The sequence below is a fragment of the Empidonax traillii genome, unplaced genomic scaffold (assembly GCF_003031625.1).
Source record: "Empidonax traillii isolate 1590-97213 ecotype Southwest subspecies unplaced genomic scaffold, ASM303162v1 scaffold293:size840699, whole genome shotgun sequence".
Lineage (NCBI taxonomy): Eukaryota > Metazoa > Chordata > Aves > Passeriformes > Tyrannidae > Empidonax > Empidonax traillii.
This window is the reverse complement of record NW_020955486.1, coordinates 378,900-402,302: the sequence shown is the minus strand read 5'-3', so window position 1 is coordinate 402,302 and position 23,403 is coordinate 378,900. Positions and strand designations below refer to the sequence as shown.

General features: G+C 42.0%; 1 protein-coding gene across 5 annotated transcripts in view; it reads right to left on the bottom strand.

Moving 5' to 3' along the window:
* Positions 1–13,597: 13,597 nt before the first annotated feature.
* The window catches only part of TTC29 (tetratricopeptide repeat domain 29), a 196,076-nt gene continuing 186,270 nt past the window's right edge, over positions 13,598–23,403 (bottom strand). For 4 of the 5 annotated variants that reach the window (XM_027890662.1, XM_027890657.1, XM_027890661.1 and 1 more), the window contains exons 11-12: positions 14,212–14,287; positions 13,599–13,842 (exon numbers count right to left, since the gene is read on the bottom strand). In XM_027890662.1, the coding sequence (XP_027746463.1) occupies positions 14,250–14,287 (38 nt within the window). In that variant the 3' untranslated portion in view covers positions 13,599–13,842; positions 14,212–14,249. Of the gene's footprint in view, positions 13,843–14,211; positions 14,288–23,403 lie in introns of all 5 variants that reach the window. The other variant, XM_027890658.1, reaches the window with a different exon arrangement.

Below are 23,403 nucleotides of genomic sequence, written 5' to 3'. Positions count from 1 at the left end.
TGATGGCAGCTTTTAAAAAAGTGAAAAGCAATTCAGTTTCTTGCCATACTTTGTGGGCAGAACCTGTGGATGTGCATCAGTGAATGAACCATGTCCTATGTGCACCCTGCTTATGGTTGTGACTCTTGGGGGCCTCCTGGCATTGACACGTGTGGCAACAGCCAGCAGGCAGCAGCATGAAAGGCCACAGGCCAAAGAAGAGTTAGATGAGGAGGGTTTGTGCAAACCTTAGCATGATAAAAGCTTCCATCTCACAGGCACACACAAACACACTCATACACTCTTACACACAGCAGATGCTGTGTAAAAAAAAAAAAGACAAAAGATATCACCTTTTGAATTAGTTTTTACAATCCCGAGTCATAAAATTTCTTTCCTGATTGTTTTTCATTTTAGATACACAGATTCTTTAAGAATACATTCTCAAAATGCAGTGTCTTTAGAAATGACCGTGAATGGATACGCTTGGTGCTTGATAGCAACTCTCCCAAGTTTCTTGTACTTTAATACATTATGCAAAGATGCCCACAAACCTTTCCTGGTGGCCCATCCTCACAGAGAAGAGGCATCTCTCCCTAGAGGAGGCTCAGCTAGGATCCCCTTACTAATGGATGCAGGTCACCTGTGATAGCTGGGGTGGCTGCCTGTTCCCTGTTACCCTCCCTCCTGTTTGCAGTGTAAACCACTCTTCCTTTCAGCTTCCATTGGCAGGCAGACCCTAGGTGGATGTCAGTGGTGGGCTGGGACTGGTGGAGCAGTGATCTGTCTTGTCCCTGTCTCTCTGCCCAGGTTAATCCCTTGTCTGCTCACGAAGGCTGCAGAAATACCTCCCACGGTTGGGGTGTCAAGGAGTGTTGGCAGCTGGTGCAGCCCAGACGGTGCCATTGCTGCCAGCCCTGCTGAGGACACCATTAGCACCCAGTGTTGGGGCTTGTGGCAACTTCTGCACTACAAGAAGTGTGTCACCATCCTCCCGGTGTAGCTGAGGGCATGGGATCCCCGGGAAGCCACTTAGTACATCTCTCCCAGAGCCTGGGCTAGCATCACATGTCAGCACCTCTTGGCTATGCCTACTCCAGGGAATGAAGCAGGACAGGACATCAGCCTGGCCACAGATGGTTCTGCCTTCACGGTGCTGTCTGGAGCCAATAACCACCCTCCCAGGCAATGCTTGGCTATGGGCTAGGGACATCATCTGCTCCAAACAGGTAGTTTGGTTGTGCCCACACAGCTTTGGGGAGGTAGGGGAAGAGAGGAAGGGAATTAGCAGCCACACAGTGCTGCTTGGCCCCAGGCTGGAGAATGGCTCCCAGCTGGCTCTGCGGACTGGCAGGGATGCAGCCACCAGAGACCACCCACCACTTCCCTAAGGCTTTCTCTTCTCAGTAAAGCCTCTTCCCTGCTGGGGAGGTCAGGCTGTGTTTGGCCTGGATATAAAAACCAATGCCTCTTCCCTCAACCTGCTGAGCCACTTTGTGCCCCTGAACCAGCCAGCATTACTTTTAACTCACTGAATAGCCTGGATTAGAGCCAGGCTGCCCATGGGCTCTTGCCCACATGCAGGTTTGCCAGTCAGCGGCACCAGGACCCAGTGAGGTTCAGACCTTGCCAAGGATCTTATTTCTTGTCCTTTGGATGATCCCAGAGCAGCCCTGTATGCCCGGTGCCCCCCCACGAGTGCCAATGAGCAGGAACGGGGCAGGTACAGGATGGAGCCAAGTGGCTGCTCTCCCAGGCAGCCCATGGGGATGGTGCATGAGACAGCCCTGGGAAGATGGGGAGAGGGTTTTACTTCTTTAGACAGCTGTTAAAATGTTTTCATTTAATCAGCCACAGCATGTACGCCTCAGTTAAACAGCTGGCACCCGAGCTGATACGCAGGGATGTGTAATTTTGATTCCTACCTTTCTGTTTCAAAGCTGTGTCGTTTTGAGCACTTTGATCCAAAGACTAAACTTATTGTGGCATATTTATGTATATGACATTTTTATTCGCTCCTTTATTTATTTATTTTTGCAAACCACATCACTGACAAGGTTTCAAGTGCCGGTGGTGCTCTGTGAAGGAAAACACATGGTCCAAGATCCAAGGCTTGTGTGTGCTGCAGTTGTCCCATTTCACACGTCACAGTCTCAAACAGCAGGAGCAGTGGCAACCAGTGGAAGAGAGCAAGCAGAAAAGGGAAAAACCAGGCTGGGGCTGCGTGACAGTGTATTTTAATGCTGTATCCCAATGGGTTGACTCTTGTTTTGGTTTTATAAGGATATTTTTTTCCAAGAGTTTTACAATTCTTTCAGCATCTTTATGGCAATTCAGTGCGTTTGCCACTCCCTGACAGTAGCTTACTGATCCCCACAACATCCCCTGGAGGCAAGGATATGCTGCTACCCAACCTTATGGCAGAGGAAAACAGAGAAGTTTGGGATGGATGGGGGACTGGAAAGAAGCTTCCCAGAGTACGCTTGGACCAGAGGACCAACCCTGCCCCATGTGACAGCACCTCCAAAAAACTGTACCAGTAGCATCTCGAATATCTTACTCCCAGGGCACTGGCAGTGTGACATACTCAACAAAATACCCATTACCCTTGAACTGCAGCAAGCAGTGGTTTAATTCCCCAGCAGCAGCACAGCAGGATTTTTTTAAAGCTCATCCTCAGATTTTCTGCAGTGGGGAGGTGAAAGCTGACCTCCCTGAATTTGGGAGGGTTTAAGTTGGGTTCTCTGGTGTCAAATAAGGCACAAACTCCGACTGACACTGGAGGATGGAGCATTAATAAATCCTCTTGCCTGGGGCTTTTTCCTAAATGTGTGATCTTCTGCCCTTTCCCATGTATGGGGGCACACATGGGGTCTGTCACCCCTGTCAGCTGCTTTGCTGCACAAAACCCATGGGGATGTACCCACAGCTAAGCCCCTTCTCTATCTGTTCCAATGGCTTGAAGTGGGCTTGAAACAGTTTTAGAACCAGTTTGAGGCTGGGGAGGCAAAAACTGAGGTACAAAGAGACCGTGTGGAGTGTGGTCCCCAAGCCCTCCAAGAAGCCAGGTCCCATCTGTGACTGAGCCACCTGAAGAAGAGATGACCATGCTCTGGTGAATATTTCAACACCTGGGAAACCTCCTTCACCCTTTCCTGCCCTCCAGAACACTTCTGTTGCAACAATCCTCATCCACCCAGCGCAGCAGCTTCCCAAATGCAGCTCTGATGTCTAAGGCTGGCATTTGTTACATGGCTCCTCATGTCCAGGGATGCACGTGAACACAAACAGCCCTGTTACCCACATGAAAATGAGACACCTCATGTCTGTTGCAACATTTTAAACACCCTCACCAATAGCTTTAGAAGGTCTTGGACTTCACGTCAAGAGAGCTCTGACTGGTGTTAAAATTTAACTGGGAAAAGTGAAAAGGTTAAATTGAAAAAATAAAGTTGCTCCTTGAAAAGCAACAGGGGCATTGCTAGGGCTATTCATTTCTCATCTTAAGAAAAGACCCCTTGACTCAGAGACCTCCAAACCCTGAATCCCTGGGAAGGAAGCACTGACGCCAAACCTCCCTTTGCCCCTCCAGATCCTTTCTTCTGTTCTTTGCCCTTATGGGTATTTACAGACAAGTTTTCTTGCCCAGAGGAAATCAGCAGCTGACTGAGCGGCTCCGTTAGGTTCTGTGTCAGACCTCACCCAGTGAGATCTCAACTGGGTGCATGTTTTAGGCACAATAATCTTAATCTTTAAACTGCCTCTAGTTGAGTAGAGAAAAAATCAGAAGCCATTTATCACATAATGATACCTCCACATCTGAAGGAGGAAAATCATCTGCAATTATGGGAGAAAGGACTGACATAACAATGAATTTGGTTCATTTTCAGCCCAGGCTTTCTAGGAAGATGTTGCTCCACCTTTCCCATCACTTCAAAATTACAAGCCTCCCCTTGATCTGGGAAAGCACTGTGCTCAGATTAAGGGCAAATACGATAACCCAACATCTCAGAACATGTGTAGTTCTTTATTTCGAGGTACCTGTAGGCACTTTCGGCTGGCATTTCATCACACCTCAATCTTCTTTCTACTGAGGCAGAATCACTCTCATACACTGTAAAAACACATTGCTAGCTCACACCCTAGGCAGTAAGCTGTAACTGAAACACTCACGTGCAACTGGATGTTTTTTGTGCCAAATACCTCTGCAAAGCCAGCTGCGTAACAGTGTCACGTAACTAGTTATTGTATTGCCCTGCTGACAACCCCACTTTGCTGCAGCTGGAAATACTCCTGGAGTACAAGACTGCCAGGACAACATAAATTGCAATTACAAATCTTAACTAAATATGCAGCATTGTGGTCTTTTCAATATCACGTTTCTGTGGCAAGTTTTTCCATTGTGCATCGTTCAGTCATGTTGGGACAATTTCTTAAATAATGTAGAGGCACTTCATCATGGAACAACATTTGAGGTGATTTACAGTTCCATCTTTTAGTAGCACACCTGTAAATCGCTATAAATAATGCTAACCCCTATTAAGGAGACATCAGGGTGCTTCCAGGTGGAGAGAATTAATGGGGAGGCAGTTGTGGATGATACCGAGTAAAAGCACTACCAGTTTACAACTGTTTGGGTTGTTCTGATCCACAGCGCAGCCCACAGCCAGGCCTGAAGATGAAGGCCCAAATTTCAGAAGGGCAGAGTTCAGAAGGCGTTTTGCATTCAGCAGCTGGTGTACAGAGATCAGTGACACTCTAGGCTTTAGTACCTTCATTCTTCTTGAGGGTATAATGGAATTTCTACAAATCAGATGTTGGCAGCAAAGTTTAATTTGAAATAGCTCATCATCTTCTCATCTGAATCAAGCTGTCATTTGGTAGGCACACAAGGATAAAATGAAGGAAAGCTATGAAGCAAACTAGACAGACCAAAATCCAGACTAGAGCAATACAGAGCAAATCCTGCTGTCTCAAAGGTTGCTGACGTCTTCAAACAGGGGAAAACAGTTGTGAAGTCAAGAATAAACACAAATAAAGAGAACTTACCCACGTTTCACATGCACAAAGCCAAGTTCTGCATTTGCTTTTCAGCAGTACAGAACAGTTTCATCTTTCCTTGCAGTGCAGACAACCCCACCACTGTTCTGGAGAAAGAAGGTGGTGGCTTCTCATAAAGAGGAAACTGCACACGACAACGTTTTGGCAGGAGAAATGAGGAGTGGGTGAACTGAGTTCTGCAGAACCAAATGTTACATGAAATTGTGAAGACAGAGGGGAGGCTTTGAATGAAGGAGAAGAAGGAAGCAACTAGGTCTAAGGAAAAATGGGGAAGAAAGTGCAAATGGGAAAAGAATGTATCAGGCTCAGAAATCTCAAATTAACTGTAATTTGTATTTGGGTCTCAACCTAAAGCCTTTCTGCTGGGGATTCAGATTCTGAATTAGTTCTGGTGGGAAAATCCACCTCCCTGAAAACAGATTTTTTTTTTTTTCTAAATGCTGTAGTGCTGTATGTGGAACATGACGAGAAAACAGAATCGGGCTCCCATGGAACTGGTCATGGCAAACCAGGCAAAATCATGGAAAGTGCATACCTCCAGATGGGTGATCACCACGCAGGGGTGCGAAAGAACAGCTAAAGATGGCAGGACTGCTTTAAACTATGAAATAAACTTTTTCAGCTTGTGGCACCATTACAAACACTTGTGTTTCAAAGGTGTTGAAGATGATTTACAGGTAGAAATTCAAAAAGGCAGTACAGCCATCAGGAAGCAGTGATGTCATGACACATAATTCAAGGCTGCCACATGAAGATTTTTACTTCAGCTTGCAATAACCTTGGAGACTTTGAGGCCTTTTCTTCAGAAGTCAAGAGCTGACCTGTCCTTCTGTTACAGGAAAGCTGTTTCAGGAAGGAGCTTTAGCATACACCTTGAACAGTCTTCAAAGGCTTAGAAACCAGAAGGAAAAGTAAAAGAGCTTTGTCTTGTCTTCACTGAACACAGTTCTCAGGAGGACTAAGTCTTGATCTATGCAATGCTTTGAGACAGTGCACATGATGACTTTATTTAAAGCAGACTACGTACACGCGCTGGTCTCACAGGAGAGAAACCCTAAATTATTATGTGAAACTTTTCATCCATTCCTGTTGTGGAGGATGAATTCATGCAGCACGCAGCACAGCCTTGTAGCTGGTGTGGGCCGCCTCCTCTGTGGGGGTGTGGCTGTCACTCACCAGATGTGGCCACTTCCAGGCAGCTCTGTGCTGGGACAGGTGCTCTGAGATGAGACTGAGCTGAGACTGAACCAAACTGACTCTGTTTTACAGGTGCAAAGGCCTCATTTCATAAGCCTCTGGCTTACTTATCCAGTACCATGACATGAGTCTGGCTTTGGTTCCACAGACTCTTTCAGCTGAGTGAAAGAGTCACCTACATATTTCTGCACATTTTTCCTTTGAAAAAAATAGTTAACTCCAGTCTCACAGTCCTGAAGATATTTCACTCATGTCTGATATTAAGAAACGTACAACAGGGACTGCAGAAATGAATCACAGCATCTGATGGTGAGATTAAACCCAGCAGCTTTCAAGGGAAAAGTGCATTGTCTCACTGACGGAAATACCCCAGCTCCCTACAGTGGGACGTGGGATCTGGGAGAAACAGCGCAGGTGACTCAGGCAAGCATGCTTTTTGCAAATATATTAGTTTAGTTTTTTTATTCTTCTACTTTTCTCACCTTCACAGCTTGTTTTTTTTTTTTACTTTGTATAAACTACCAAGTTTTCCAGCACAAGATGATTTCAGTAATTTTCTAGGCAGGTTCCACTATCCTGAATTTTCTAATCAGGAACATGAAGGAAAAAAAGTCCTAGAAAATGAGTTATATAAGTGGCCACAACTAGCAACACTGATTGAACATCACCTACTCTGAGGTGGTTTGGTGTGTGTGTGCACAGCTTGTGCCAGAACAGCACTTCTGGTCCTTTATGACTGTGCCAAGGCTCGTACACATAAGTTATCTCAGAGACAGTTCCCCTATCTTATAGTTTAAGTAGCTCCTACTGCACTTAAGATATTCATACTGATCCTTGGCATCCGTCCTGCCCCTGACAGTGTCTCCTGTGCCAGCCTGCAGGTTTGTGTTTAAGGAGATTGGACTGGCTTGGTCCAGGCTGGTTTCACACACGAGTTATGAACCGTCTGGCTGATGAGAACCTTTCCCACAGGCACATCAGTAAGCCACGGTGGAGTGTTGCCCCTCAGTTATTCAGGGTATGCAGTACCAACACTGATGAAATTGGTTTTGTAAGGCCCCAAGCTCTGCTGCCGTTTAGGACAGAAAGCATTTCCCACCGAAGGGAGCTGCCGACTGCGTTAGAATCCAGCACGACCTGCATGGTAGCAGTCATGTTTTACAGGTTCACACTGCAAGGCCAGATTCATCTCTCCTTGCCTCTCACATGAACAGGATTCAGAGTGACAGGATGACTTCTAAGTGCCTTAAATCCTTGCCCCTTTCTGCTTAACTGTCCCCATCTCAAGCAGTTGTTTGGCCATTTCTGCAGAATGCAGAGTGTGAATGTGTTGGTGATATTGCTCTCCCAGAACAGAGGTTTGTAGAGGTAAAGTAAAAAGAAAGGTTCTAATTCATCAACATATTCTAATATCACAGAGCTCCTCTGAGAGTATCAGGGCTCAACAGATGAGAAAGCTCATTGCAATTCAGAATGTAAAAGTTAAAGGGGTTGCTGTGAGAGAGAAGCAACCAGGGGCCTGGAGACAGAAGCCAGGTAATCCTGAACTTCCCTTATCATAAATAAATTTTGTTTTAATCTGTACTGTGAGCTTGGCATGAGCCCGCTCTGCCCAGAAAGCAGTCAGCAATGCCAGGGAAACTGATTTCCTGGTACTCATGTGGAAAGGGAGAGTGTCTAATTTTCTCAGCCAACTGATGCTGAGGAGCCGGGAGGCAGACAACTCTTATGAAAGAAAACAGGAGAAAATAACAGTGGCCACCATGCTTCAGGGAGGGCTCTCTGAAAGTGTTTTTAAGGGCACTGCTGTGGTTAAGACCACATTTAAGTCACTGCAATTACAAACTGTGAACTTGTGGCCAAATGGGACAATGTTTTCTGAAACAGTCCAGGAAGACCAGGGAGCAATGTTGCCAGGGGTAGAGTAGCTCAATGTAGAAGGTAAGAGCCTTTCAAAGCTGATTTACCTCTGTATATGGATAAGTATGTACCAAATCAGGGAGTGGGACAGTTCAAGAGCTGGTGTTGGAGGAAGCTGCCTCTCAGAGACAAGGCTTACTTCTCATCCATCTGTCTGCTGTAGGAGATGGCAATCCTAGCTGGATTTGGAGCTGAGTGGGAGCCAGCAGCTATGGCCACTCCCAGACACTCCTAGGATGCTTAAGCTACCAGTCCCCCAGTTGTCCATGTGCTACTGAAAATCTGTTGTCGACTGTTTTTCTGTCTCATGTCACCCCTGCTGCAGGTGACCAAGCTGCAGAACTGAGCTAGAGAATATGTGGCTGCTGGGACAACCTGAGCCTTCCCCCCATCTCTGGGATCCTACATAGAGCCTCAGTAATTCTTCAGGGGCTGCAGACCCTCAGCTCCCAGAGAGGCAGGGTCATGGCCAGCACTTCCCATCTCACAGAGGTCAGCTGTGCTGGAAAGTTGGCTGTCTGCCTTTCATAGGGTAACAAAACAAACATATACCTTGATTGTTAACGTTGGTGAAACAAACCTACTCATTTGGCAGGGATGGGGACAGGGGATTGGAGTTACTCGATTGCCTTCTCACCTACTGAGATGAATCCCTCCAAGCCAGCACTGCAGCAAGTGGCTATGAATTTGGGGCTCACTTTGTCCATCCCAAAGATGAGTTAAGATTAAACAGCAGGCTTTCAATTAAAGGAATCTCTTTCTCCCCCTCTGCTCGAGAGCTCACTTCACCAACAGCCATTCTGAGCTTTTATTCTGTACTTTTAAAACCTAAACCTTCAAAGTTTAGAAAGAGAAGTCTATTTCCATCACAGCTCCTGGGCTCCTCTGTGCTCAGCATCACTCTTCAGTGATATGCCTGCATCCAAAAGGACTCACACGTGGAAATATTCGTTAAGATGTTTATCTTCAAAGGCAGCACATGCATTCTATCTACTTGTAAGCATTTGTGTGGCAAATATGGAGATACTATGAAGTTATGTTGTCAAACAAGACACAGGTTTGTTAAAAAAACCCCAAGAAGTCCTCTTTCTCTTCTTTGTAGGAGCTGCCTTCAGAAATACCTGATCAAATCTCAGGACAAAGTCCTTGATGTACACCACTTCTGAAGGCTGATGAGCTCTCACCTCATGTGTAATAGCTGAACCTCACATAACTACTCAAGACTTTAACCTATTTCTTGCATTTTTACAGGTATATTATTGTTTCTTGCAGTTACGATCTACCTTTTCCTAGTAGGAAACTGAAGGGTGGCTTTAGTAATACCTATCACCAATCTTATTTATTCCATCTATTTCTAGGTAATTATATATAGTGTATTTCTTAGTCTGTATTTGGATGGCCTATTTAGAGATGAATGGATTCCTTCCAGAATGGCAATGACCTTTCTGTGACTCAAACATTAATTTTCTAAATGGCATCATAGGTGAAATACCTTATATATCATCATAATTAACAAGATATACCCTATTAATGGTCAGAAAACATGCTTTTCATAATTATAAACAGAATCCTTCCTCTCTGTTATGAATTGTTAGCCAATACCATCTGATACATCCACAGTGAAACCTACCAGAACCCTACTCAAAAAGCAATCTTAATTGCCAGCATTGCATACCTTAGGCACCCACAAAATGTAGATTTTAGAGACATCACTATTCAGTTCAGGACTATTAGCAGATTTGCCTGCTATATAATATGTTTGACAAGTCTTTTGTTTGAATCAGACAATTGGCATTATAGGCTAAATTGATTTGCCTGCTTTCCTAACTTCATTAAAGTCAACTATGCCTGTGATTTCTCAGAGCACAGAAAAACTTGTAACTGCAATTCTTACTCTCTCCTGAGTCCTCTCTTCTGATTGCAAAGTCTTAAGGGTCAGGGGATTAGATGCTTTCTGGGAAAACTTGGAGGAAGGATTGCAATGATAAAGAACGAGGCAGAGTGGAGAATAATACTGTTCCCTATGAGGAGCCCCTGAAAGGAATTAGAGCACCTTTCATGTAAAGAGACAAAAGTTCTATTATACTAATTCGAGCTCTGATCTCAATAGTTCTTATAAGCAGGACTAGGTCTTACAAGAGATCACCAAAGGAAAGATGTTGGGAAAGCGCTGGTAATTCAGAAAGTGGTGATTTTTCTTCTGAAGTAGCAGTGGGTCGATACTGCAGCCACGTAGCAGTGAGCACTGAGCTTTCAGCTGGAGCATGTGAGGTGTTACACCGAGGCCTGCCCTGACCCATGGAGCTCTGACAGTTTCTGACAGCTGAGAGGTTTATTCCAGGATCCTGTCCTAAGTATAATGTATGGATCAACATCCTGCCTAACCTCCTTGCCCCATTAATTTGAAGGGGGAAGCAGAGCCATAATTTTCCCACTGAAAGAAGTCTGTAAGGAGCAGAGCAACGCCTGCACTCTGCTAGACTGAGAGTTACTCATCAGACAGATAGTTACTGGGATGGGAGGTGGGTACATTCAGCTCGATAAATATGATTTGCTCCCAAAACCTCCTGCCTTTGAAGAACAGAACTCACATTTACATTATTATAGGATGTTACATTTCCCCTTATTTTTATTAAAAGCTTTATGACAAAAAAGTATTGTTAAAAATTGTGGAAGAGTTAATGCTTTAGATGATTGATTCATGACCATTTTTTCACAAGCATACAAGAGTTATCAAGTAGTAACAAGTTAAGACTGGCAAAAACTAGTGACGATCATGGATGCTATTTAACATGACTACACAATAACTTTTGGGACACATATACAGAATGTTCAGTTGCTGCAAAAATGTACGTGAGGTTAAAAGCCCTTAAGAATTTCGAAACTTGTCCTTGACAAATTGATAATTGTCTTTTCTAGAATGTCTGCATGGTTCACGTTATAATTCTTTTTTACTATGAAGGCCAAATTCAAATATGCCATTTCTTTCAACAATATTCTGCTAAAAGAAATTCCAAATATCTAAGAATAGTAATCTCTTACAAGCAGTCATGCTATACTTCTCAAGATTAGAAAAGCTAATTTTTAATATATTATTTTTATATATATGTGATTTTTAATATATTATTTACAAAATTGTGTTGGTTGTATCATGTTTTCCTTATTTCATATCATTAGCATCAAAATAAAAGGGATAAACTTAAGGGGTAAACAATACAGATGTTTTTTATATTTAATTCATAGTTCTGTTTCTCTTCCTGGTTTTCATGAAATGTTCAGCTCTTTTTAACACTCTAGTAAAGAGATTTGTATGCCTATGTGTGTGCATAATTGCATGTAGGAACATTTCTACACAACTTCTCAGCCTTGCAAAAGCACTCTGAATTAACATTGTTATGATAAGCTTGGTGTTCAGACAATAAAAACCTCTAAATAAAATAATAAAATTATTGTAACCGCTTTGCATGCATACAGCATTTTGATCAAAAATAGTCTAATAAGAACTGGTTAATGATTTTTACCATTCCTTAACAGGGAGAAATCCTATTGTCACATGTCAACCAGTTACTCAGATTGCAATCCTGAAGAAAACTGTGAATTGAGTTATTACTGTGGCAAAAGCTATTGCTTGCTCAAAGACTGTCATAAAAACTGATTACAGGTCTAATGGACCTTGCTTCCAACTCTGAATCTGCAAAGCTCCATTTAAAGGAAGGAATGGTTGGCAGTGGGGGTCACAAAGCTCTGTTTATACAGTGTAAAAGAACGGGTTTTCTAATACATGAAATTATGAAAGCTTGCATCAGTTTCCCTAAATAAAATTCAAAGGTTCCAATCCTGGTTTTATGTACATTTTGCAATGTGATAACTGCCATCTTCTGTTCTCTAACTCTTCTTCAGTTCAGCAGTGATGGCAGCTGGCAAATGCCCTCTGAGGACTGTGAAGACCACAGGAGTCAGATGCTGCAGGTCATGTGGGGAACCCACTGCCAGAATTTCACCAGCTCAAAATGGGAAATTCTCCACACACAGCCCAAACTCAGCGCTTCAGATTATTTATCAGAAAGAACCTAAGCAGAATTTTACTTTACCTTGATGGTATAAAACACAGAATCATAGGATGGGTCAGGCTGAAAGGGACCACAGTGGGTCATCTAATCCAACCTCCCTGCTCAAGCAGGTCACCCCAGAACACATGGCACAGAATTGTGTCCAGATGGTTCTTGAGTATCTCCAGTGAGGGAGATTCCATAGCCTCTCTGGGCAACCTGTTCCAGTTCTTGGTCACATGCACAGTAAAGAAGTTCTTCTTCATGCTCAGGTGGAATTTCCTGGGCATCAGTTTCTGCCCATTGCCTCTTGTCCTATTGCTTGGCATAACTGAGAAGAGCCTGGATCCATCCTCTTGACACCCTCCCTTCAGATACTTACCAGCATTGATGAGGTCCCCTCTCAGTTGTCTCTTTTCAAAGCTGGACAGGCCCTGCTCCCTCAGCCTTTCCTCATATGAGAGATGCTCCAGTCCCTTAACTGTCTTCATAGCCCTCTACTGCACCTACTCCAGGAGCTCCATGTCTGAGGAGCCCAGAACGGGACACAGCACTCCAGATGTGGCCTGACCAGGGCTGAGAAGAGGGGGCAGGATCACCTCCTTTCAGCTGCTGGCAATGCTCTTCCTAAGGGCCCACAGGATACCACTGGCCTTCTTGGCCACCAGGGCACACAGCTGGCTCCTGGGCAGTTTGTTGTCCACCAGGACCCCAAGGTCCTTCTCCACAGAGCTGCTTTCCAGCAGTTTGGCCTGGTGCCTGGCTTTATTCCTCCCCTGATGCAGGACCCTGCATTTGCCTTTGTTGAATCTCAGACAGCTCTTCTCTGCCCACAGGCCTTGCTGAAAGGGGAGTTTTGGTTTCAGTTCTGAAAATGTGATGTAAAGGTATTTCACCAGATGCACTTTCATTGCTAAATACAGTTGTTTCAGCTGTGAATATAGACTGATGTTACACTTGAGACAGTTAATAACATTTTGAATGCTTTGATTGTACAGGCTTCCAACAGTTTCATGAGTGTACCCAATCACACTTTAAACAAACTTAACTGTGTTTTGGGTCCAACCTGTATTATAGATTAGATCAAAGCTGCACCACAGTGTGCCACCCAGGCTGGATCTGTTCTAAGCTACAGCTGAACCCCAAGCGTTGAGCACACATGATAAAATCACTGGTAGTCCTATGAATAAGTTTTTCTGAAAGGAACAACTATATGGGCTTTAAAGAAAACTCTCTGGACACGTTTGGAACCTGACCTTACAAGCTATTGAGTGTCTTGGATTCCCATTCTGTAGGCATAAATGATGTTTAATATCTTAATGGGAGGATCTTGACACTTTGGAGGACATTAGGGGCACAAAGTATGAACTTTCTATTCTACTCTCTTTTTCTTTTTTTTTTTTTTAATTTATTTCAACAACACCATCTATTTTTGATAAAAACATGTAACACACATTGAAGCCACGTTTCAGTCATAAAAAACCTGAGAGCTCTCAGATATTTGTACTGCAACACTGTGCTCCCATTTTAATGACAAAATCCCTACTGAAATTCCTACTTTGTTGCATGTCTCCTCAAGGATCTTCCTGTACTCATTATATATCTATCAGCTCCTCTGTCAGTAAGGAGGCATCCTCTAGAAGGAAAAAAGCAAATAGAAAAACAGTAAAAAGTCATAAGTTTATGTATATACATCAATATCTACATATTTTATACTTGGGTTCAGCATCTGATTAATAGATTTTTTCTGTCTCAAAGGCTTATGTCTGTAAATTAAAAGCAATTACATGATCAAAGGCAGTTACATTCTAAAACACGTAAAAAAATCTGAGGGAAGTGTGAATTCATTCATTTATGAGCAGGAAAAATATTGTTATTTGGACAAAGTAAAATAGAGATAATGTGCAATTTCCTGTCAAAATCAGATTAAGTGTTGATAGCGATGACATTTTTCAAAAATCAGCATATTGGTACAAAGACTATAGATTAGGAACAAATACCATACCAGGAAGGAATGAGAACTGGTGTCTTGGACAGAGAGGCTCACAGAGGCTTTGAGGCACTTGTTTTTTTATCAAGTTCTGTTATTAAAAAAAAAAAAAAAAAGTGCATTAGTATTTTAGACTTACAACATTCATAATAGGAAAAAGCCTGAGAAAGTTTATTTGAAAAACACATAACACAGTAAAAAGTCACAAGAGAAAGAAATCTAAGACAACACAAAGGAGAGACACATAAGATATAATCCTAGAAATACAAAACTGACGGGGATTTCCGTTTTTTGTTTCTTGCACTCCTGTGCAGCAGTTCTCCAACAGGCTGGTTTTACAGGACAGGTCCAGGTGGGACCACCTGGGAAGCCAACAAGGGAGATGCATTTGGGAGAAGACGATGGCAAAGACAGCACTGAAAGATGGCAGGCACTAAGAAGACCATGCAGGGGAAGAAGTGAGCAGTGCAGCAAGCAAGAATAGGGTGAGGAGGTTGAGTAGGAAAGGCTGTCACCTCTCAGTGGTGTCCTCCCTCTGGGATGTGATCCAAAGAACAGGTGACTGGGAGGCCATGGTTTAACTCAGCAGTTCTTGACTATCATAAGCTTCTTTTGCTCCCATGATCTGTGATGCTCACTCTTGTTCCTTGCTCACTCCATTTTCACACCAAATTCCCACCTCCTTGCTGCGCTTTCTGTTCCACTCCCAGTGCCTCTTCAGCAACACACCGCCCTCTGCCTCATTACAGCCACACCATCCCTGGGGGAATGTTTCTTATTTAGGGAACTACTGATCTGGTTCACCTCCTCAAATGAAGAAAGTGCACGTATATCTAGTCCATCCTGACATCTATTCTCAAAGGTTTCTGCTGAGGGCTTTTCACAACGTCCCTAATCTCTCTGTTCCAGTGCTTCACAATCTTATCGCTCAGTTTCTTCCCTAATACTTAAGATAAATATTTATTGCAAATTAAACTGATCTTTTTTTCTTGTTCTATCTTTGGTAGACATGAAGAGCAATGGAACACTGTCCTCTTATAATAACTCCTTATAGCTTGAGAGACTATTTTCCTTTCTCTAATCTTCTCTTTTTGAGGCTGTGCAAATGCAGTCTCTTCAATATTTGACAGGAACTCATGTTTTCTGACCTCTGTATAATCCTTAACTGGATCCTCTTCAATTTGTCACTTCCTCTCTGAGCTGTGATGCCTAAACTTGACTTTGTCTTTCAGTCTCAGCAATACCAATGGTGCTTATATGGCATCCATTCATGTCCAAAATAAATACATTAACCCAGTTCTGGTGGGGATGAAAAATAATGTTCACAGCAGTGTCTCTGCTGGTGCAATGTTTGGAACAGATTAAAATTACTAGACCACTCAAGACTCAATAAGATTTCTGTTTCATCATATCATAGGGTTTTATTAAGTATAATTGCTGACTATCACTTCATCCATAGTATACAAGTAAGAATAGGATAAGTAAATCTGTGAAGAATATCTGAGAATTCGTGTTAAGTTGTATGTGAAGTCTCATTTTGTATGAGGGCACCGTCTATGTTAGTGGTTTACTCTGTATTTAACAATGTAATTATTACAGGTAAGATGTTCTGAAACCAGGCCTAAATTACATCAATGAAACTCCTTTTCCTAGCAGACCATGTCTAAATGAAAAAAAAAATCTAATAAACCCCGATTGAATACAAGGGGCTGTGCTCAGGGCTGCACAGCTCGGTTTGGTTTAGGAACTCAAACAGAGTGAAGCAGCCGAGAGCCCCAGGCAGTTCAGAGGTGCCAACAGGGGTCAGAACTACGTGTTCCCACTCCAGCTTTACACCAGCACAGCTGCTTATTGCTCTTTCTAGAGGAGGCTCTGTTGAAAAAGTGGTGCCAGACAGGTGGGTGACTCAAGCCCAGAATGTGAGCAGGTATGGTAACATGTATTTCCAAGTAAATTCACATAAAAGCGTCTCTGACTGCGACCTATCTTGCACATGCAGAAGACTGTGGGGATGTGTATGTGACAGATGGGGAGTTAGAGCATAAATTGCTTTTCTCATGCACCTTTTGGCCTTTTGCCTTCACACTTGGACACCAAGCTATTACTGCCTGATTAACAGTTCTGCCCTCCCAGCACATATTAAGTGTATCAAGGATAACTGATGGCATACTGAGCCATAAATGTTTTCTTGGCATTTGTTTGGCCTATGCTATTTGGCAACAATAAAAGCATCTCATATTCATAATGATAATACATATATACCATCACAGATCACACCATCAAGCATTCTCCTTCCATCTTATTGTGTTGTGCAAAATGTGGAGATAAACATTAATATGTATTAATAGTATGTAAATATAATTAATCATAATAGGATGTTCCTGACATGTTACCACTGCTGTTGATAAAATATAATTAAAATTGTCTGACCGAATTTTCAGTGTGGCTAGAATAGGCACCTCTATTCTCACTGTTTGTGTGTGCCTATCTAAAGAATGTTACACTTCTAAAAATCACGTTATTTCATTGTGTTCCTGGGAGAAAGCGATGCAGGGCTGCAAGACCTTTACACGATATAATTAATGAAAAGTCATATAAAACAATGAAAGCCTGCAAAACCTACACCTACAAAGACTGAAGAGAGAACAGGCATTTTAGACACCATTTTCTCAAAAGATTAAGAAGAAAATGAAAGAGGCAACACCTGTGTTCCTGAACTTGCGTTGCCCATCCAATGGGAGAGCATTCAAATCCAAGTTTAGCATTGTTCAGAGACTGCTGGAATCTATTAAAAATAAATTTCACTGAAAGCTCCATGAAGTGATGAAGTCATAAGAGCACTATTGTTTTGGGCAGCAGAAACTGCTTTGGAAAAAAAAATAGACAGTATTTTGAGGAGATGACAAAAGTAAGAATGAGGGTAGCATGCAAAAGGTGACCCAGAAACCATTTTTCACTGTCTCTTCCAACAAAAGAAATGAGGTGGGGTATACTGAAAGCAGCAGGTGGCAGCCTTGGATACAAAGGAAGGGCTTCTTTGTGCGTTGCCAACTCATCCTTGGAACTCCCTGCTGCAGGATGCTGAGGATGCACAAGTTTTGTACTGGCTCAAGAAGTGACATGGCAAACAAATCGGAGAAAAGCCTGTAGCCTCTCCTACTCTTGCATGATAGCCAACGTATTTAAGTGGCATGTAATCTCACAACACAACACCTCAAACAAAATATGATAACAGTGCTGTAATGTTTTTACATCTTTTCAGGTGCACACACACAGACAAGGCCACATCTGCAACTCTTGTTAATGGGAGTGAACTCTTGCTGTATTGTACATACAAAAGTAGCAATACAAGGCAACACAGTGTTTTCATTATATATATTTTCCTCTGACAGAATTATTTCCACATATTCAGATCTACTATTAGACAATACTGCGTCTTTGCCACAAAAGGAAGAGAAAGTAAGACTATCTCAAAATATAATCATGTTGGTGCAATGCAGCTGGTGAGATATAACTCATTACTGTAATTTTAAAATTACTTGCATTTTTAAAGGTCATGCAGCTGTTTTCAGTTATGTAATCTGTAGAATGATGGAGTAGGAACAAAGATAGAGCATAAAATAATATTACTGCCAACAACATGCACATCCCACACTTGTAGGCAATCTTCCTACTTTTTTTCTGTCTTGATAAATGAAAATTGATGCATTCCGTTTTTAAAAACAGGTTGGGCCAACCTGTTTAACCATGTATCCTGACTAGGTTCACTTGGAATGGAGGCAGTTGTACTTGGAGGTTTTATGAATATAAAGATTAATGAATTTGTACAATTTGGGCACGCAAAGCATTTTTATCAGGCATATTCCATTTAGAACAAGCAGTAAACCATATATAAGGGTTGTGTCAAAGTTTACTGAATAGGGCCCTTGGTAGCTAATGTAACATTTCTCCAACAAATCAAAGGTATTGTTCTATGCTCACATGAATATACAGTAGCCATTACCTTAAATTTAAAACTCACTGAGAGCAGCAAACACACTGTGGGGATATGAAGGCCATATTGTATCAGTGGAGTCTGCAGAGATTTTCTTCATATGGCTTTGCCTGGCTGAAATATATGTTGCAGTTGAAAGCTAAAGGGATTACTTTTGAATAGTCATCACAAAGGTTGATTATATTCGTATATCATTTAGCTGGACCCTGCAGGCTATTATTCCATTAGCTGTGCTAGCCCTGCACTGTCAAAAAGTTGATCATATAATGTAAAAAGGTTACATGCTCTGTTAAGGTATGTGAAGTAACTTGAAAGAGTAATCTTTTAAGAGCAGTACAGCTTTGTACTTGAAGGTAGATTGCATTTAAAATAAATACCCACAAAATGGAATAAATACAATAAACCTACCTCTGTTCCCTATTTTTCCTTCTTTGAATAGGCCATATACAATTTGAGTAAGTTAATTGTACCAGGTAAGATATTGGCTAGAGAGTATTTTTTCATCCCCACATCCGAAGAACTTTACACGAAACCCTCATGGAAATTATGCTTCTGGTGAAATAGATTTGCTGATTATATTTCCCTTGCACATGCAAACACACACACGCACATTTTCTTCCAGTGCTTAATAAAATGGATCTTCAGACGGTTCCATTATGTGGATGCCTTAATATTATTTTATGCTAAAACATGGACAACGCATTAGATTGAAAGCATCTTACTGTTCCATAAGGCAGAGTAATCACGGGCTATCCCTAGACAGCAAATGCTCCCATTGGGGAAACAATACCAACAACGCAGGCTAATGAATCACAGCAGTTATTAATCATGGGTATTTGTACGAGCCACATATAATAGAGATGAACTCTCAAGATTAGAAAGGTTAGAAGGCGGGACCGAGAAAAAGACAGGAGATCATCCAACTGCATTTCAGAATAAGTTTATGGACAAGTATTTGCTTCAGTAGAGTTGTGCCCATGCTGGCCTCAGTCTTTCTAAGCAGGCAGAGAAATTCACTCAGCTTTCAGATCCTTGTAGGACGATTTGGGAAAAATAAATAAATAAATAAATAAATAAATAATCACACACCCACAAGGCCCTCAGGGCTTATGGCCTAGTTAGAAGTGAGACAGTGCTTCTTTTATTAAACAAAGTTGTTAATTTAGATTGTAACAGCAAGAGTTGGTTCTCTTTCATTACACTGTATATATTATTCAGGGCAAGGAATGAGTCTTTATGAGTACAAATGGGAGCCTTTAATGAACTACAGCAAGTACTTGAGCAGGTAGGTTTCTCTGAAGAAAGGCTTCACAGATGGGTAAGTTTATGAATGAGAAGCAGAATTTATTTTATATGCTTTGAAGAGCCTACTTGGACTATGGCACTGTAAGGAAAGTACAAGGTTTTTCTGGTTTGGGAGAGAAAACCTAATGGGAATATGAATAATAACTTCCATTGTTTACTTATTCATATTCAACAGTCCTCACACAAATTAATCTTCCTCTCTTACATAGTTTGGGTATGTTCCAGACATTTGTACAACAGTGGAAAACTCTCTTGATCTTACATTTTTCAGTTCCGTTTGTTGTTATACTCTTGTCTGGGACACTATAGTATAGCAACATCTTTTGCACAGACTGTTTGCTGAATATCAGTTTTAAATAACAGCTCAAATTTTTGACTGTAGGTAGAAACCCAGGGATTTTTCTCAAGGCCAAAATATAACACTGTGTCTTTTGTACACCTGGAAGTTAGAGGTCGCAAAAATTCTACACAACAATTGGTGACACAGAGTATTCAGCTTTGAGAAACAATCATCAAGAAGATCACTTTGAACATGAAGAAACCCAAACAAAATAGCTGTCAGTGTTTAATGTACAGTTTTACCTTTACTATCAACAAATTCTACATAAAACCCAAACTGCTAGCTTAAAATTTCAATACAGCATGTCATCTCTGGGTCTGCTCCAGCCCAAAGTAGGGAGAAATTAGGGAAACAATATTTCCAATTCAGCGTCTTTAAACTTTCTCAGTCAAAGGCAGTTTTCCAGCAACACAAAGCAGGTTAGCATCTACCTAGCTGGTTATTCAAAGCTTCCACAGGGCAAAGGAGAATTCCCAGATGGGCCAGAGAAGGGTTTTTCTTTCACTCCCCTCCCCCAGACCAGATTCAGAATGAAGATCATGACTGGAACCTGCTTGCTCTCTCCTAAAGATGGGACAAGTCCCAGAGGGCCCTGCTGAGAAAGCAAACTTCTGAGCAAAGGCTCTTGGAGAAGCTAGACTTGCCCTTGGCTACCCTGAGGAGCTGGTGAGGAGAGAACATATAAGCAGGACAAAACCACTTCTACTACCTCCCTCTCTGCCGAGAGCATGAGCTATCACTAAAGATTGAGCCCAAAAGCTACTCAGAAATCTGTATGAAAGGAAATCCTTATCCTGCTCACAGAAGTCCTATTTTATAGTCTCAGAGAGCTTTTGCCAGGACTTTCAGAGATATTCCTACAGACTTTTACAGAAACATGTGTGCCTCAGTGATATATGCACAGAAGTTTTAACATACACCTTTGGAGTGATGAATGAAATCTATTCTCATTGCAAAGGGCAAAGAAACACTAAGTGGACTGATGTTTCTGACAACATACTGATCATGAGAGAAGTGGCATATTTGTTGCCAATTTGTGAGCAGAATTATCCTTTTATCATATATTCCTTTTAAAACAAAGCAAAGCTGGGTGTTTGAGGTGCTCAGGAAATAATTACAATACAGTAGATGTGAAAACACAGATTTCAGACATAGTGATGATTCTGATACCAGTTCACGCCACAGCCACTACACTGAAACATTCTTGTTGGCTTCCCCCCAAATCACTACAATCCTTGTCCTGTAAAACTTTTCAATACTCTGCTTGAGAATCTACTTCTTGCATTTACTGTGCAACTTTCTTGCATGACTACACACAAAACTTTATAATTTATCCTTTACTCGTATAGACATAGTGTATTTTGTCTGCTAAGCACTTGGTGTAAAGGCACAATTAAAACCTGCAAGACAGGATAGCAGGACATACATTCATATCTGCATTTTGTTAACACAATATCCTACCCATTGAGGAAAACATGCTACTGAACAGAGGAGCTCAGTACTACACACTGGCAGTGTGTAATATTTATTTCTGAACATGCAGCTTGATGTGTCTTCAAAGGCCACGGCTGTCAGAGAGTGCTTAGCACCCCTTTCTCTGAAATTCAGGTTCCTCACAGGTGTCCCAGGGGAGGGAAATCTCAGAGCACAGATTACTTAAACATGTCCTCTTGCTTAACTTCATGCCATTAGGATGCTGAGGTTCAAATACAGTATCAGACTGCTCTGACTACAAGTATCTCTGATTTTAGTTCTTTTTGCTTTATCTCTGTATTTTGACAAGAGCATTCTATGTAGTTTTGTCAAGAGTTTCTTGTTCTGCAGATCTCCTTCTTTACGTTCTGGTTTGGCTCTACTGTTTTCTGGCCTCTAAAGGCTTACCTACTCTTCTGTAATTAGATGTAAGAGGACTTCTTTGTGGTTGAGACTTTCAGCATCTCCAGTGACTACTCTGCCTGGTGGTTCACAAATCTGCGGTCTCTATAATGTGGGTTATTTTTCCTGGAAAACTGTCTTCCAAGAGCTTAGCCAAAGGTATCATCTGGGTGCAGAAATGGAAGCCAGCGAAGTAGAGAAAATCCAGTAATGCATCTGCTAAAGAAAAAAAAAAAAAGAAAAAAGAATGCCAGGAAGATTTTTTTTCTCCTTATCTAACTTCAGCTTTACATCTTCTAATGCACCATAGGCATAAGTGCGTTCTCTCTGGCTAAGGAGATGTAGGGAAGTGTCTGGAAGATTATGTTCTTTAAAAAGAAGATACGGACTCCCTTACAGAAGTGTCAGTTTTCTTGTGACTGAGGTTGTCTAGGGAGAATATTGTTCCCTGTAGCAGCTGAAGTCCTGCTCTAAGACTGATGCAAAGTGCTCCTACTTATCTCTTAAAAATAACGAGCAAAAACCAGTTGCTGGAAATAAAGGTCCTGGTTTATGGAGGGTCCTTGCAGTCACATGTGGTGTCATGGATACAATGTTATTGGAGATATCTCTCCCACAGACACTTTGCAGAAGCTCCTTTGTCTCAGCCTTCCTTGCTGAGATCAATACAATCATAGATCAGACCTACTTCTCTTCACCAGGGAAATGGAACAATACTTTCGCTGGTCAGAGGAATGTAGAGTGTTTGGTTTCTCCCTCTTAGTTTTTGAATTTATGGCCATGTTCTTCCAGACAACATGGGACAACTTGAAAGGCCACTACTTGTCTTCTGTCTTCACAGAGAAGTAGAGAACTCAAGCTTTCAGTCAAGCACTTCTTTTGATGAGAAATAGATTCGCATGAAAAAAAGATTACACTGAAAAATGGAAATGGATTTTCTGTTTTATTAGCAGTCAGCCATAAGGCTTGTGAGCTACTTTAGAAAGTTACAGAACTACAGAGACTTTTAAGAACATGCCAGTAGAAGCTAGAATTTAAAAATAAATGCTCTGGCTAGTCTGGGCCCAATTCTCAAGTGATGCAACCAATGCAACTTCACTGAAGTTAGCATGGCTATGTCAGCTTTGCCAAATTGCTTCGAAACAGATCTTTTTAGAAAACATTTGACTTCAGGAATTTTAAATTCACTTTGAATTATGCTATACCAATGACATTGTTTTGCTCTAGGAACAGCAGAGCTTAGAAGAATCCACCAGGCAAAAAAAGGTCTTCCTAAAGTAGATGTTGCCCTTGTCACTCCACTCCTCGATCACAGTGACAGGGCTGCGATGAGAATCACCACTGGGTACTCTCAGTGTGGCAGACACTTAATGAGGCTGAGGGGAGGTGCATACTTTTAAGTACAAGGGAATGAGAGCAGCAGTGGATGATCTGGTTTCTTTTGGATCTTTTCCACAACCACAATGTAAGGGGATAAAAGGAAAGAGTGTTTTTTGTGTGTTGCTGCTCGGTTCTGTCCCTCACAGAGGCATCAGTGGAAGCAGAGGCAGACACCATTTTGGTTATAGCTGCTGCTGGTTTGAAATCCCTTCCTAAAATGAGGTAAATCATGTGAAGTCATCAGCTGAGAAATAAGGAAAGATTTTTTTTCCCCAGGGCCCAAGTCTGACAGGGATTCTGGTAGATCTTCTTT